Source organism: Oncorhynchus gorbuscha, linkage group LG01, assembly GCF_021184085.1.
Source record: "Oncorhynchus gorbuscha isolate QuinsamMale2020 ecotype Even-year linkage group LG01, OgorEven_v1.0, whole genome shotgun sequence".
NCBI lineage: Eukaryota > Metazoa > Chordata > Actinopteri > Salmoniformes > Salmonidae > Oncorhynchus > Oncorhynchus gorbuscha.
In genome coordinates, this window is record NC_060173.1 from 49705200 (window position 1) to 49723294 (window position 18095).

Consider the following 18095-nt stretch of genomic DNA (forward strand, 5'->3'; position numbering starts at 1 on the left):
GTACGCCTATGTAGATATTCCATTAAAAATCAATAATACTCATTTACAACATTAACAATGTCTACACTGTATTTCTGATCAATTTGATGTTACTTTAAATGGACAAAAAAATGTGCTTTTCTTTCAAAAACAAGGAGATTTCTAAGTGTCCGCAAACTTTTGAATGGCAGTGTACAATTATTTTTTGCTAACATTTCTTAAAAATCTGTTTCTACTTTGTCATTATGGGGTATAGTGTGTAGGTTGATAATTTGTATTTATTGAATACATTTTAGAATAAGGCTGTATGTAACATGTAGAAAAAGTCAAAGGGTCTGAATACTTTCCGAACGCACTGTATAGGCCCATGGGCTAGGCTACATGAGGCATGCACTGTTTCTTGCCTGGGTATCATTCACAAGTGATAGGCTAATATTGTCACCCATCACGCTATTCTTCATTTAATCTTAATCTTTCCATATTAAATAATATGAGCGAAATATGTTTTGATTTAGAATGGACTATTATCATGCACTCGAAACAGGGGCGGTGGGGAAAAAAATACATGTCATCTTTGCACTTAAATAGCAAATGGAGGCTACTTTTCCCGTGGTTCATATTTATGCCAAATAGGTAGGCTATACTGTTGCAAAGAGAGCCAATGTGTTTAATATTAGAACATTTGGGAATATAGAAGGCCTAGCCTATAGAAAGCTGATGAGAACCTATTTTTAATAGAGACCATCACTCTGTTTCTCACACAACTGCATGGCTTAAATGTTGCGCAACATGAGCTCTTATGAAGTGTTTGATTAGATTTTTAATTACATTTGCCTTGATGTCAGAGTGATTAGCATGCTGAGTACCAGGCAGGTAGCAAGTTTGGTAGGCTACTAATGACCATCAGCAGCATCAGAGCTTGGAGAAGACTAATTACCATGACTTTTATTTTACTAGGGAAGTCAGTTATGAAAAAATCTTATTTTCAATGACAGCCTAGGAACACTGCCTTGTTCAGGGGCAGAAAGACAGACTTTTACCTTGTCAGCTCGGGGATTCAATCTTGCAACCTTTTGGTTACTTGTCCAACGCTCTAACCACTAGGCTACCTGCCGCCCTACAACGGGCATGTGTGATTTGACTGCCCTCATGCAGTCTATGGCACAGTTCCGCATGAAACACTTCAGTATTATGCTTTCTGTCCCCCAAATGTATGCCAGGAGGATTGAAATTTCCACCTTTCCATTAAACAGATGAAAAAATTATATATATTACTAATTAACGTATTGAGTATTTTTTAGTAAATGTTTTGGTGTCCTAATTAACCATGAAAACACCAATATAGAACAAAAAAATCCTCTGTGCAATAAAATAACTTGATGTGCACATATGTGTGTAGGCAGGATGGTATGCATGCCCTCAGTCCTCAGTCCTATCCATTAAATATATATTTTTAAATACCATATATAGGACTTGCCATTGACAGTGGATTCACTCCATTGAAATGAATTACGTAAATTAATTCAATGCTGATATATAGAGTCAGTTATCAGTTATCCATTGACAAATGTGTATTCTTTAAAGAGATGTGTTACTAGACTAGTACTGATGGATTTAGTTTAGGTTTCACTACAACTTCCCTTACTTTCAGGTAAAATCTCCATAGTCAAGGTCTACTGCATACAAGAAAGTTGAATTAATATAAAATATGGTTGGCATCTGTCCCATTGTAAACACATCCGCTCAAATATAATGAGGCTGTTTTTCTTTGAATGTTTGAGCCTCATTTATTTATTGTATTACATGTGTTAATTCCCTTGGCTGTTGGATCTGTGGACTAAACCATTTCCTCTGACGGGTTATGTCCTGTTCTCTCCTCCCCGCCTCATCTGCTCCTTTTGAAACTGCCACAGCAGCAAGAGCAGTTTCCTTTCCCATTGATGTGGCCCTCTAGGAATTATGAGTGGCATTTGTCTGGATTCTTCTAAGCAAATGGTTTTGCCTTTTCATATCGAATGTGTCAATTGATAAATGTCTTAAGGGTGTGTGAATGTGTTTAACATGCATTCTCCAATGTGAATAAACCCTTCCCTCTCCATGAGCGATTGTTTGCCTGTGTCAAAAAAAAGTTATTTAAATCCCAATAGCACAGTAATATTTTATAGTTCTTTAAAAATCAAAAATTTTTTCTTAGCATAAAAAAACGTATACAGGCTTTAAGAAACACAACAAAACACAGGGAGAAGCTCGGGAACACACATACACGATCAAATCCATAGCTGATTGGCATGGAGCGTTCGTTGCGTCGGCATTGGCATCATGGGGTTCAATGCCATAGTCGCAGCCTCATCATAGCAGGCCAGGTCTGGAGAGGGTGGAAAAAGCTTCATCAGTAACATCATCATACTGGAAATCATTGGTACACCCTCGCACATCGTTCGCCACTTTATCCCGATCAGGGTTACACTCATCCTGTCCTTTCTCCCCAGACGCAGTGGTAGCTGAACTCGCTTGAATCTGCTGAACATTGTATGAGAGCTCTCTTTGTGCAGGGGCAGCTCATTAACACCAATACTCATCAGGTGTGGGGGGTATGGCTCAGGTCCCTAATTAGCACACTCATTCCCTCATTCACACAACGAGAGGAGCGCTCAAAGGGGTTAACCAATTCAAAGAAAAGGAAGTCACTCCGGGTAAATAAGTAAACCAAAATAGCACATGCTAGGAATAAATACATTTTAAAGCACTTCTACGTAAAAAATAAATAAATGAATAAAGCACACAAGGGAAAAGGAAATGAGTAAATAGAACCATAGGCACACATTACACCCATGTGTGTGGTGTGTGTGTGTGGAAGGCAACTGTAAACATTGCTATGTTAACAATATCAATTTCAATGAGCATTTCTGGTTCACCGGATGTGCTACCTGTCCCAGACCTGCTGTTTTTAACTCTCTAGAGACAGCAAGAGCGGTAGAGATAGTCCTAATGATCGGCTTTGAAAAGCCAACTGACATTTAATCCTGAGGTGCTGACTTGCTGCACCCTCGACAACTACTGTGATCATTATTACTTAACCATGCTGGTCATTTATGAACATTTGAACATCTTGGCCATGTTCTGTTATAATCTCCACCCGGCACAGCCAGAAGAGGACTGGCCACCCCTCATAGCCTGGTTCCCCTCTAGGTTTCTTCCTAGGTTTTGGCCTTTCCAGGGAGTTTTTCCTAGCCACCGTGCTTCTACACCTGCATTGCTTGCTGTTTGGGGTTTTAAGCGGAGTTTCTGCACAGTACTTTGAGATATTAGCGGATGTAAGAAGGACTATATAAATACATTTGATTTGTTTACTATTGTGTGGAGCTGAATGCCAGTCTAATTTCCGTTGCTCGGATAATAAAGATTACTCGACTTTACTTGAAGAGGAATGTTGTATTGGGCCTGGTAAATGGTTTTGACACTGTGATGGCTGATCTGTCGCAAAGTTAACAAACCCTTCAAGGAAAGAGGCAGCAAGCTTAAAATACATCCTCCATGGCCTCAGACATGTTTGCAAATGTGTAAAAATGCTGTGGCTTCCAAAGTATTTTGGGCTTGTAAATATTACAGCATACGATTTCAAATACAGTCAGATCAAGTAGAGGTAATATCGTACATGTACAGTACAAATGATCTGTTTCACTCGTTTTCTTTAAATTCAGCTACAGTATTGACCACCACAAAAACAACATAGTACAATGTGTTCACATTCTGTATGAACAACGCAGAAATTGTAACCTGGAGGTAATTACGTTAGCGTAATGGCCGGCTGGTGTACATGGTAGGTCTGCAGGTTATAGAGGCTGAGTCATGGAGTAGCCAACCATTCCTTGTGAAAAACACAATTACTTCTCATCACGTAACAACACCATTACAGGCGATTACTTTACTTCGGTAACAAAGTTGAAAAATGCATTTCAATCAAATGTTGCATGTGTCTTTTAAGGCAGTTTATTGTAGTCATGATGACAATGGGGAATATACTGGTCAAAATAAAAGGCTGCTTTTGTTAGCCTGCAGGTCCAATGTACACCACCACCTCCATCCTTTGAGGTTGAACTATTAAAGCAATAAGGCATGAGAACCCAGGAATTATTGTGTAAATAACACCAGACTACAGGCTGTTCTTAGGCCCAAGGCAAAGACAAGGGCCAGGGTGATATTCCCGGGTTAGAGGGCCTTATTGCTTTTAAAAAATGGTTTCCAACATATAACAAAAAAAAAGTATCAACATTATTTCATTAAAAACATTATTATATTGAGTAAATGTTTTGTATTTCATCCTTCACCATGCAAAATAGTTTGGGCATAAGCCAGTTGCTAGTACTGAGATTCTGAAGTTGCTCTCCAAATGGGCTGGTTGTTAATTCTATCCAGTTTATTTGCAATGGTTGCTATGCTAAACAAATAATTGGCAAAAGCTATGCAGGCTTGCTACTTCTCCTTTGCTAGCTAGCCAACTAAATCTTACACACAATCACATCTAGCAGCTGAAATGAAAACAAACTTAACTTTAGTTTCTTTTACCTTTGTTTCTACTGCCATTTATTTGGATCTATCCATTATATCGATCCTAATATATTAATTCACCTGGCTCAGAGAAGATGTCTGACTCATCAGCTGCATATGCATGCATGGTATGGTGGAGAAAAGAAAAACTGCAACATCAATTCTACAGGTCGGAGAGGCAAACTAAATGCTAGACTAGTAGCATGGGGAAATATTGTCCAGACTCTTTTTTTCAAGGGGAAGATTTTAAGTTTATAAATTGACTGGCTGGGCTGTGGGACAGTAAATGAGCATTGATAAATCTAATTGAACTGTTAAGATGCATTACCCGGAGAATGCAGGATTGTGGTGATAACTTCATGTCAACCGATCAGCATCCAGTGTTTGGACGATATATTGGCATGGGTAGGTTCATTTAAAAATAACACCCCACGGCACAACACCTCTCGCCATGTGACCTACTTGTCGTTTGTATGTACTGACATGTATGTATAACTGATACATGCACATATATTCACACACTACATGTTAATGTTTTTAAATGTACATACAGTGAGGGGAAAAAGTATTTGATACCCTGCTGATTTTGTACGTTTGCCCACTGACAAAGAAATGATCAGTCTATAATTTTAATGGTAGGTTTATTTGAAAAGTGAGAGATAGAATAACAACAAAAAAACACGTGAAAAATTTTATAAATTGATTTGCATTTTAATGAGGTAAATAAGTATTTGACCCCCTCTCAATCAGAAAGATTTCTGGTTCCCAGGTGTTTTTTATACAAGTAACGAGCTGAGATTAGGAGCACACTCTTAAAGGGAGTGCTCCTAATCTCGGCTTGTTACCTGTATAAAAGACACCTGTCCACAGAAGCAATCAATCAATCAGATTCCAAACTCCACCATGGCCAAGACCAAAAAGCTCTCCAAGGATGTCAGGGACAAGATTGTAGACCTACACAAGGCTGGAATGGTCTACAAGACCATCGACCAAGCAACTTGGTGAGAAGGTGACAACAGTTGGAATTGCAATGATCATGAGAACGGTGAGGAATCAGCCCAGAACTACATGGGAGAATCTTGTCAATGATCTCAAAGCAGCTGGGACCATAGTTGCCAAGAAAACAATTGGTAACACACTATGCCGTGAAGGACTGAAATCCTGCAGCGCCCGCAATGTCCCCCTGCTCAAGAAAGCACATACACATGCCCGTCTGAAGATTGCCAATGAACATCTGAATGATTCAGAGGACAACTGGGTGAAGGTGTTGTGGTCAGATGAGACCAAAATGTAGCTCTTTGGCATCAACTCAACTCGCCGTGTTTAGAGGAGGAGGAATGCTGCCTATGACCCCAAGAACACCATCCCCACCATCAAACATGGAGGTGGAAACATTATGCTTTGGGGGTGTTTTCTGCTAAGATGACAGGACAACTTCACCGCATCAAAGGGACGATGGACGGGGCCATGCACCGTCAAATCTTGGGTGAGAACCTCCTTCCCTCAGCAAGGGCATTGAAAATGGGTCGTGGGTGGGTATACCAGCATGACAATGACTCAAAACACACGGCCAAGGCAACAAAGGAGTGGCTCAATAAGAAGCACATTAAGGTCCTGGAGTGGCCTAGCCAGTCTCCAGACATTAATCCCATAGAAAATCTGTGGAGGGAGCTGAAGGTTCGTGTTGCCAAACGTCAGCCTCGAAACCTTAATGACTTGGAGAAGACCTGCAAAGAGGAGTGGGACAAAATCCCTCCTGAGATGTGCGCAAACCTGGTGGCCAACTACAAGAAACGTCATGATGTATTATTCCAGCACAGCTGCAATTTAGATTTTGGCCACTAGATGTCCGCAGAGTATGTGCAAAGTTTTAGACTGATCCAATAAACGATTGCATTTCTGTTCAAAATTGTCTATCAAGACTGCCCACATGTGCCTAATTTGTTTAGTAATATATTTTCATAATCAAAACTGTGCACTCTCCTCAAACAATAGAATGGTATTATTTCACTGTAATAGCTACTCTAAATTGGACAGTGCAGTTCGATTAACATTTACATTTACATTTAAGTCATTTAGCAGACGCTCTTATGCAGAGCGACTTACAAATTGGTGCATTCACCTTATTAACAATAATTTAAACTTCCTGTGACATTGTCTTGCTACTTACAACCTCATGCTAATTGCATTAGCCTACGTTAGCTCAACGATCCCGTGGACGGGACACCGATCCTGAATTTGTGGAGTAGTTTAAAAACTAGTTATAATGACTCAAACCTAAGTATGTAAATGTCCGACTTCAACTGTATATTATATAACATAACATCAGGCATCATCTCCAGGGAGAGGATGTACTTAAAATAAGTAAGTAGGGTAACCATTTATCTTCCTAATCATGAACAATGTTTCAAACCATTTTGCGACTCTCACGCAGTGAATTGAGTTCAGATGGAATTGACCCCAACCCTACTTGAGCATGCATCATTCTGTCTTGGAAACCTGAAATGATGGCGATCCACACACCCTGGTAGAGCAAACAAACTGTCAGCACTTTGAGAAAGATAAGTATTATGACGTATACAGAGGACCAACAACGACTTCTAAAATATAATGGCTTGATGTAAGGTAATTGTAATATCTAGTGATAACAGGGAACAGTAGTAAATCAAATCTTATCTTTGTTGAGCTGTTATTGCTCTTTTGTTTACCCCAGTCCACAGATGGATGGTGTGCCAGGGAACATCATCAAACACGTCCCTGTGGTGTTCCTCAAAGTAATCAGGGTGACACACTGAAAAAGGAAGCAATCTAACAAAAGAAATAAAGAACTAAGCTGGGTGGCGTGCTAATTGAGTGATACATCTGGATGATTTGATTTAGTGCAAGGTTGTCTGAGCATAGACATTCAGGTCTTGGACAATGCAGATGAGTAACTTATACCTACAAGTACACAGACCACAATGATGTTCAACCATCTTGAAAATGCTCAATAACACTAACCAAATACCACTCACACCAGCACATTGACTCTATATGGAACACAGCTGTTTTTCACATTCCATTTACCTCAGTATATTTTATATTCTTTCAGTGACATCTATGACTGATTGGTGGTGCAGTCAGCTAAAATACTTGGCTCTAATCCCACATTGGGCAGATATCGTTAGGGCGGCAGGTAGCCTAGTGTTTAGAGTGTTGAGTCAAATATCTGAGTTGACAATATGAAAAATCTATCCATGTACCCTTGAGCAAGGCACTTAACACTAATTTGCTCCAGGGGCACCATACCACTATGGCTGATCCTGTAAAACAACACATTTCACTGCACCTATCTGGTGTATGTGACAATAATATACACTGAGTGTTCAAAACATTAGCAGTGCCTTCATAGTATTGAGTTGCACCCCCTTTTGACCTCAGAACAGCCTCAAATCATCAGGGTTAGACCCTACAAGGTGTGAAAACATTCCACATGGATGCTGGGCCATGTTGATGCCAATGCTTCCCAGCGTTCTGTCAAGTTGGCCAAATGTCTGTTGGTCCACCACCCATTCTTTATACACACAGGAAGCTGTTGAGTGTGAAAAACCCAGCAACATTGCAGTTCTTGACACACTCAAACCGCTGTGCCATGTCCATGTCTCAATTGTCTCAAGCCTTAAAACTCCATCTTTAACCTGTCTCCTCCCCATAATTAACACGGATTGAAGTGGATTTAACAAGTGACTAAGGTATCTGTCACGATCGTTACAATGAGTGGACCAAGATGCAGCGTGGTATGGTTCTATCCTCTTTATTTTGAAGTGAAACTCAAAGAAAACAATAAATGCAAACCAAAACGTGCCGCTGCTATAGTGCTAACAGGCAACTATACATAGCCAAGATACCACAAAGCACAAAGGGGAAATGGCTGCATAAATATGATCCCCAATCAGAGACAACGATAAACAGCTGCCTCTGATTGGGAACCATACCAGGCCAACATAGAAATATAATCACCTAGATGTCCCACCCTAGTCACACCCCGACCTAACCAACATAGAGAATAAAAAGCTCTCTATGGTCTGGGCATGATTGTATCATAGTTTTCACCTGGTCAGTCATTGTCATGGAAAGAGCAGGCTAATGTTTTGTACACTCAGTGCACCTCTCAGTGGAGTGAACAGTTTGTTCCAAAAATGGCATCTTTGGCCATAAAGTGTTCCAAGCTGATAAAACATTAATTGAATAACTCTGCTCCATCCTCGTCTTGCCCAAAGGAACATTATGTTCATGCCTCTGAGGTAAAAGTCGGGGTTAAGGATTTACATCAATGCCCCTTTACACCGCCTCTGTCTGAATGGGTTAGAGTAAAACAGGCCAGAGAATAAGGAAGGAGAAAGTAAAATATGGCCATATCTGAAGGTGATTTTCCAGCCTATTGCCAGGTGTGAAATAGAAAATCCAACACCACCTGAAAATGGTGATTCTATACATCCGGTATCATTTCCTCAAGGGGCTCATGGTCATTGTATGGTGAGAGCTTTTTACACTGTGGAATCTCTTTTTCTGATTTCAGAAAACCAATTACATTGCAGCAACAGAAGCAAATGATTGTGAACTGAGGAATGGTACAGTCTGACAAATGACTGGACACTGCTCCCTGTGAGCACTTGATTGAAGACACATTTCACTCTAAGAATGGAAGCCAGCCATTTAGACTATTGCAACTAATTCAGTGTCAAGGCATTTGGTCTTATCCTGAAAAATGATGAGGACAAAAATTAAGACAATGTCATAAAATACCCTTAAGCCCTAACTATTGTGTCAATGAATGTCTTTCCATTCATTGTGGGTCCAGGAGAAACTTTAGATTTATGACAGAATTGTCTAACACTTCTTCATCAACTTCCAGATCTAAAACAAATGCAGGTCCCTCATTGCCGCTAACATCATCGAGGAGAACACAATGGAATGATCAGATTGCCTGACGGGTATCAACCAGGGGAGGGAGCCAGCACACAAGGCCACAATGCCAAGGGTGTCAATGTTTAAAATCTCATATTCTTAATCCATGGCCATTGTCACATCTAAGGCTGTTGCAGTGACCTTATTGCCACCATACCGGCAGTCATGAGTCATGACAGCAGTAAAATTCCACATATCCGTTGAGAGAATGTCCTCTTATGCATTCTGGACATGCACTGTTAGTACCCAACTCACTAACAACCATCAGGTAGTCAGTGGCCTGGTATTCTATTGTCCGTCTAACTAACCACTCTGACATAAATGCAGTCCAAAATCACATCAAATACGTGTCATCAAAACAGTATCTTGCTTTTAAAACCCACCTCACTGTGAATGATCAATTTGAAAAAAATAAGTTCAACAACAGGTTGAAACTGAGTGGAAAACATAGGCTTTGAAACAACATGCACAATGACTAACATGCTGACCACACCGCTCGCGTTGTGTGCGCAAGCGTTGCAAAATAAATTGATTCTATTTGTGGAGCTGCAAGTCCTCTCCCATCTCCTAATTGTTTTTTTAAGCACAAACCCACATGGGTGATTGAAAGATTAACTGAGGGCCACACTCCAGTCCAGTTGGTGATGGTAATACAACTTAAAGTTGGTTGCCAACCGCCACATAAAGTCCAAAGAAGAAGAAGCCTGACGGAGGAGAGAGTACTAGAAACAAACTCGGTTGACCCTTTTATCTTTGGCTTAATTGTTGGAGTAGAAGGCCTTGTGCAGTTCAGGTAAAATAGCAACCCAATGTTTATATCCCAGAACAAATTAGCTTGCAACAGCAAGCTAGCTAGCTAAATTGCCATAAATGTTTAATGCTTTTCGATCTGTCTCCAAATTAATATAGTTGGTTCAGTTTGTTTTATATTTCAACCTGCGTGTCGTGATCGCGTCTGGTGTGGGTGGACAAAAATCAACATGTGCACGAACGTCGTGTGGTTCAGCATGTAACACAACAAAATGGACAGTGCTTTCTAAAGTAATGATTAATTCGAAAAACACCCACACACATATTAAAGCTAATATCCAAGCCCAGAAGAAAAATTTCAAATAATGACTGTGGTGTTATACATATTACACCCAGCAGAAAAGCATAAAGAAAACTGATTTAAACGGTCTTTGGTACATAATTGGTCAAGCCTCTTCTCCAAAATTAAACAAATTCTTGTAATCAATCGCCTTTTGAGTGTGGACTGTATTACTAGGTATACTGGATGGACTGGTTACCTTATGCTGGTCTCCAAAAATGTATATCCATGAGTCTGGGAGAGAATGTCATCACTTGATGAGAGAACAGTGTGTGCAGCATGAGGCAAGGAACAGAGTGCAAGCTTTTTTTCACGACTTTCTCAGATCATCAATAGCCTATAGTCTCATCATACAGCCCATATTTGCCAAGGAAGAGTACATGATCAGTGAATATATTCAATGTGCAGGCTACAATGCGGGGATCTCATGCGTGGTAATAACTACAGTAAATGTATATAGGACTTGCATCCTTGGCACAATAGTTATTATATTCTCTCAGAACAAACTCCCTCACGACGCCAGGACAGCGGAGTCAATCACCACCTTCCGGAGACACCTGAAACCCCACCTCTTTAAGGAATACCTAGGATAGGATAAAGTAATCCTTCTCACCCCCCCCCTTAAAATATTTAGATGCACTATTGTAAAGTGGTTGTTCCACTGGATGTCATAAGGTGAATGCACCAATTTGTAAGTCGCTCTGGATAAGAGCGTCTGCTAAATGACTTAAATGTAAATGTAAATATTCTACTCAGTCCATAGGCTTCATTAATGGCATTCAGACTTTAAATTGATACAACAACTATGATAGCTGAGGTTCATAGATTGGTATGAATATTAGTTCAGAACCTAACGTTTTAGGGTCCAGACACAGATCGGCTACATATTGTAGCTAGCAACACATCCATAGGCATACAGTTATTTTTATCCTCCACTACATAGCTAGCTATGTTACTTCAGCTGCATTGCACGGCAAGTTTACACAATTGTACATTCAATTTGCAGTAACTGCTTTAGCTAGCTAGATTATTTGCATCCACTGTTTCCCAAGACGACAGCCTGGTTTGCTGGTTTTCTCAAGAGTCCCTAAAACATTAAACAACACAAATTACAATGTCATACTGTACCCATGTCATAACACCAGCTAGCTAGCTGGCTAATGTTAGCTTGTCAGTTAACTTGCTAAATAGCGATTTTTGTAAATTAATTTTATGACAAAACAATATGCACAATCGTTTGTCTCTACATTAACTAACATATTCCTCTCAATTGTACATTTTCAGCTTGACTCGTTATGAGTTTAAACGACTTACATTTGATTCCCCCGTAATGTTTTGTCAGCCATCTTTGCTGAAGAAAGTCAGCAGGGACTGGTGGCTTGTGTCAAAATCATCATTGGAACCACTCGCTATGATTGGTCATATAAAAACCTTGGGACCCAAATGCATAATGAGTGCGCTAACTCCCCCTTGTGGTGGTCTGGAGCAATGAAGCCATGACACTGGGTACCTCTAAGTCCCGCGGTGTGAGATAGCAACTTTAAAAGGAGGAACCACTGTATATGCTTTGATTTCTAAGGCATTTTAAAATGTATATCATTCACACCTAAAGTTGCCAAATACACTACAATACCAAGAGTATGTGCCCTTCAAACATCTCATTCCAAAATCATGGGTATTAATATGGAGTTGGTCCCCCTCTTTGCTGCTATAACAGCACTCCATTCTTCTACGGGGACATGCTACCATTCAGCCACAAGAGCATTAGTGAGGTCGGGCACTGATGTTGTGCGATTAGCAGTTGCCATACAAGGCGGTGATGCAACCAGTCAGGATGCTCTCGATGGTGCAGCCGTAGAACTTTTGGAGGACCTGAGGACCTATGCCAAATTCTATGCTGTAGCATTAAGATTTCCCTTCACTGGAACTAAGGGCCCTAGCCTGAACCATAAAAACAGCCCGGGAGTGAGTGTTGTAAGCTGAGGACAGACTATTTTTATGCGCTACACTTCAACACTCGGTGGTCCTGTTCTGTGAGCTTGTGTGACCTATCATTTCTGTTTGGACATCACTTTATGCATGGGGGCAGTGTCATGCTGAAACAGGAAAGGGCCTTCCCCAAACTGTTGCCACAAAGTTGGAAGCACAGAATCATCTAGTATGTCATTGTAAATAAAATTAAATTGTTGTGGTGTTGCGATGGTGCCACGTTGAAAGTCACTGAGCTCTTTAGTAAGGCCATTCTACTGCCAATGTTTGTCTATGGAGATTGCAAGGCTATGCACTCAATTTTATACACCTGTCAGTAACGGGTGTGGCTGAAATAGCCAAAGTCACATAAATCAATAGAACCCTTCTCTCTAACAAGCTGACAGTCCTCCCACTGCTTTTCAGAGCAACTATAATGCATTTTAAGGGATAGCGGTGGATTCTGTATGTGTGTGTGTGTGTGTGTGGTTTTGCTCCATATTGACAGGTCTCATGGATAAGATGTGTTTTCAGTGCCATTTTGAGAGCAGTGGCTAAAATAATCCCAAACAGAGCAGAGGTGGTTTTGCTTTCAGACAGCTGTGAAAATGGTTTGCTGCTGTATCCTAGCATCAAAGACATCCAAGTGGAACCTAACAGCCCTTTTCACTCACCCAATTTACTGCGGCTGACACCAGGGCATAAGGTACAGTGTTAGCAGGCTGGCAGGCTAAAGTCTGACCATGTGGGTAGCTTCCAACCATACTCTTGATATTCTTCTATAAATTACATAAGCTCAAACTCACTGTCACCCACTAACATCATTTTCTCAGACACTTGTTAAAGGTGTCTTTAATGACAATGATCAAGGCTTTGTTTATATCAGCCTAAAGCCATTGATCTTCATAGGTACACTCTTAGAAAAAAACATTTACCATGAACCATTTTCATCTGAAGGACCCTTTTTGGAAGACAAGGGTTAACATCTGTGAGAGTTCAGTGACCAGCCGGAGGAAGACGACACGACAGCACCCTCCTCAGGAAATAGGTACTCAGTGTAAAGCCAATTGGTACACACCTGGGCCCACTAATTGATTTGTGTCTAACTCTATATAGGTGTGCCAGGAGAGGAGCTGTGGGAGAATTGGGAATAGAGACGGGGACCTGGGAGGATGTCGGATTTTTAGAGAGAAAGCTTTGTTTACTGGGTCACCTTGGCTCTCTGTTAACAAAGGCATGCTTTAGGTAGATAAGTGTTCCTCCTGTTACTGTTATGTGTAGACGATAGTCTACAGACAGGAGTAGTCATTTGTTATTTTGCGTTCCATTTTTTGGTCAAAAGTTTATTTGTTTTGGTACACTGGCGTTTCAGCGTTGAATGTTACCGTGTACTGGAGTTATTTTATTGGGCAAAAGAAAAACTGTTTAGTAAACATTTACAAGAAAAGGAATCAGTCCCACTGGCTCTGGTCTGTTCATTTTTTTGCCTCCCGTCTGTGTTAGGGTGTTTAGGACGAGCTGATCCGTTCACCCATCCTAAGAACAGTTTTTGGATAAAAGGGTTCTTTGATGATTCTTTGGAAAGCAATATATATTATTTGAAGGCAAGAAGGGTTCGACATAACTCTTCTGAATCAGCTTTTTTCTTGTAACTCTTTTTCATTATTTTAAATAGCATTAGTGTTTACCTCAGTGTTTCAACTTTAACATCAGGCATTTGAGTAATGTGATAAGTTTAACATGTACAGTAGGTGTGAGAATGATTTAAACTCTACCTGTGTGTGAATATTTGTGCATGTATCTGGTATTCCCTTGATCATTTTACATATACAGTTCTGACATAGTTGATATCTTTTCCATGATTTCTGTCTTTCAAAATAACATTTTTTGTGATTTTATTGAGCAGAGAGCAGGAAGGGAATGTGTGCACCAGCAATGTATTGTATGATACACATCAAACTGGCCAGTTGTACCTGGGGTTGATTTCAGTGTAGCATTTCTAGTGTTGATTAAATGAACCTAACACTCAGTGCTGTGAATAACCAGAATTGAGTATGATTGTGTTATTTAATTTTTTACTCTGTGTGGAGCAATACTCAACCATGCATACTTATATTTCTCACAATGCACAGGTTGATTTTCAGAATGGTTTGTTTCAATATCTGTGTTTTTGCATGTACATTGGTAAACAACATACATTTTTCTAAACATATCCAATCTGTTAGTTGTACTTATTGCACCCATTCCTGAAATGGTTGTTCCGGTTTAGATGATTTAGGTAGACTCATTGATTAATATTTCCTATCCTGGCAGTTATTTTAAATGCAGGGTTGTGTGGATTATGCTAGTTATTACAGATCACTTTGCAAACCAGCATAATGTGACGAGTAGACCTCATATGCCTGTATTCTAGGGGTTTTCTAGAACCACTGTGTGTATATACAGTGGCTTGCTTGCGAAAGTATTCATCCACCTTGGCATATTTCCAATTTTGTTGCCTTACAACCTGGAATAAAAATGTATTTCTTGGGGGTTTGTATCATTTGTACCCCCCCACCCCCCACCCCCCAGCTCCTTCAAGTTGGATGGGTTCCACTGGTGTACAGCAATCTTTAAGTCATACCACAGATTCTCAATTTAATTGAGGTCTGGGCTTTGACTAGGCCAAGACATTTAACCTTTCTAGCACAGGCGTTCCGCTAGCAGAACCCCTCGACAACATTCCGCTGAAAATAATTAAAAAACTTTCACACATTAACAAGTCCAATACAGCAAATGAAAGATAAACATCTAGTTAATCTACCCATCGTGTCCGATTTAAAAAATGCTTTACAGCGAAAGTTCCTCTGTGTCCACAAAATTAAGGATCTATCATGGTCCAAACACACCAACACAGTCATGAAGAGGGCATGACAATGCCTCTTTCCACTCAGGAGGCTGAAATGATTTGGCATGGGCCCTCAGATCCTCAAAAGGCTCTACAGCTGCACCACTGAGAGCATCTTGACAGGCTGCATGACCACTTGGTATGGCAACTGCTTGGCATCCAACAGCAAAGAACCAACAGGACCCTGAACAGCTGCTACGTTTAGCCATAAGACTGCAAAAAAGTTAGTTAAATAGTCTGGGTAGCTATTTGGTTAACCATCTGCATTGACACGTTTGGCACAAACTTTTTTTACTCATCCCATACATTGCTGCTACTATTTACAACGTATCACTTTATCACTAAACACTTGTGGTTTACGAAGCATATAGCGAATATCGTTTGATTTGAACAAAGCTCTAGCCCCAGGATAAACAATGGATGAAATAGCAATCAAGATCCACCTGTACCATACTGAATACGAATCTGGTGATTAAACAAATGCATTGGTACCCAGAGATAAAAGCCATGCCTGGTGCCACCACTCTGTCAAATAGACTTTTGTTCTCTTTGTTTGTGTGAAATGATGCAGCAAGACCTCTGCTGCAGGTCCCAGTGGACAAAGCAGAAGTACACGAGGAGGTGCGCAACCAACAGCATTCATTGAGACAGACAGACTGCAAAGGAGAGCGAAGAGAGAGCGAGAGAGTGAGAGAGAGAGAGCAAGAGAGAGCTTACAGTTATCAGAGAGAGCAAGAGAGAGCTTTACAGTTGTCAGAGGTTGAATGAGACCCACATTCTAGAAGTCTCTCTGTCTTAGGTCACACCATTCTCCATTTGTTTCAGTTTGCCTGCCATACTTAATGTTTGCACAATAAAAACCTGTGACATTTCAAAACCCCTCTGTATTTATGGACTATACACATTGATAACCTATCGCAAGTTTGGGCTGGCTATACCCTAACATTACAGACTATGATTTATAACTCTTTTTTTTAAGGAACAATGTGTGACAACGAATTGTATTGAGAGTGACTGCTGTTCCTAAACTCTGCACGCTCAGCTGAACAGCAGCAATCCTCAGGTGGAATCGTGAGCTGGTGCTGACAAGGTAAGTCAGATTTAAGACTTGGGAGGAATTTCCCACTGGGCCATCTTTCAGCACTAGAGCTGCGGACAGGGAACGATGAAACGTTCAGATTCAGGGAGACATACAGAATGCAAAACCCAGCATCAGCACAGCGTTATTCTCATCACCAAATGTCACAGATTTAAATTTTTATCTGGTTTAGAAAGTAAAGAGACAACCTGTATAACACTCTTCATACAGCAAATTTATAGTAGGTTATAACGTTTTTATTTGCACTAAGACCATGTCACTAGATTCAGAACTAGATAATGTGTGTGTGTGTGTGTGTGTGTGTGTGTGTGTGTGTGTGTGTGTGTGTGTGTGTGTGTGTGTGTGTGTGTGTGTGTGTGTGTGTGTGTGTGTGTGTGTGTGTGTGTGTGTGTGTGTGTGTGTGTGTGTGTGTGTGTGTGTGTGTGTGTGTGTGTGTGTGTGTGTTCATATCCACACAATCTGCATAAATTCTACCCAAGACCATAATCAGCCAATCAAAAACCGTTCTGAACATAAATCCAATAAAAACAAAACACATGGTTACAGCCTACTGAAACTGGTTATAGCCTACTGAAACCGACCATTCTTACCGCAGTAAATTATCAGCAGGCTGGCCAGTAGCACCACAGCCCAGAAAGTTGAAGACATTCTTGGCCAGGCAGTGACATTCCTCCACCGACCCAGTTTACAAGACGAAGCCATTGAGTTTTAGTTCCCCAGAGTGAAAAGAAATTGAACAATTCAACAGCCAGGTCACCCTCGGAGGCAACGGCTCTCGCCACGAGTAATCCGCCCAAAATCTCCAGAGCGCACTAGTCCCAGATATACCCCGGTGTCCGAGTAAACGTAATGCACTGTGAAACGGAATGCTGTTTAGTTCGTGATGAGTATCCGTTACGATGGTACATGTTCTTTAGATAGCATATTATCTAACCACAAATTGGACATAAATGATTCCAAGCTGAGTCTTATACGTATCCTTCTCTGAGAATGGATACCATGTATTCAAAGCAGGTCGTTGACATTTCCCCCCCAAAAATGCTTTGGAGGAGGAAATATTCCCGCAACCTTGTGCCACTCACTCGAGGCAATCTTGGTCACAGAGATTGAAACAAAGTGGATAAATCTTGTAGAATACTTTGAAGTAAGAAAGGGAAGAAATATAGTGATATTCAAATGACGACGAATTGGCACAACAGTGCGTGTGAAAACAGTGCAACATGAAATGCGAGAGAACATGCTTTTCAAAATAATGTGCAAAGCAAAGGTCTTCTTCCGCCCTGTGGTATCGGGGAAGTTTTGACTTCAGGCACATGGAAAGAGCATAATCCTGCCATAATTGTAAATGCCTATTAAACTGCTTAATTTCTGACCAAATGCTTCAATATGGCAGTCTCCACTCTATGGTAATACATTGCGTTGGGCACACAGAAAGGCTGTTGATTGCGCACATGCACAGTAAATTGTCCAGTGTTACCTAGTGTAGATTTTTTCAGTGTAAAATGTATAATGTTGATTCAGGTGTTAGATTAACTCTGTATCTGTTCAAATCCTTAAAGGGGAATGGAAATACTTAA

At 40.5% G+C, this 18095-nt stretch overlaps 1 protein-coding gene across 1 annotated transcript in view; it reads right to left on the minus strand.

The window, feature by feature from the left end:
- The window catches only part of LOC124044554 (chemokine-like protein TAFA-5), a 181640-nt gene extending 164284 nt beyond the window's left edge, over positions 1-17356 (minus strand). Inside the window, exon 1 of the mRNA XM_046364131.1 lies at positions 17109-17356. Within this exon, the coding sequence (XP_046220087.1) occupies positions 17109-17220 (112 nt within the window). The 5' untranslated portion in view covers positions 17221-17356. The remainder of the gene's footprint in view (positions 1-17108) is intronic.
- Positions 17357-18095: the final 739 nt, after the last annotated feature.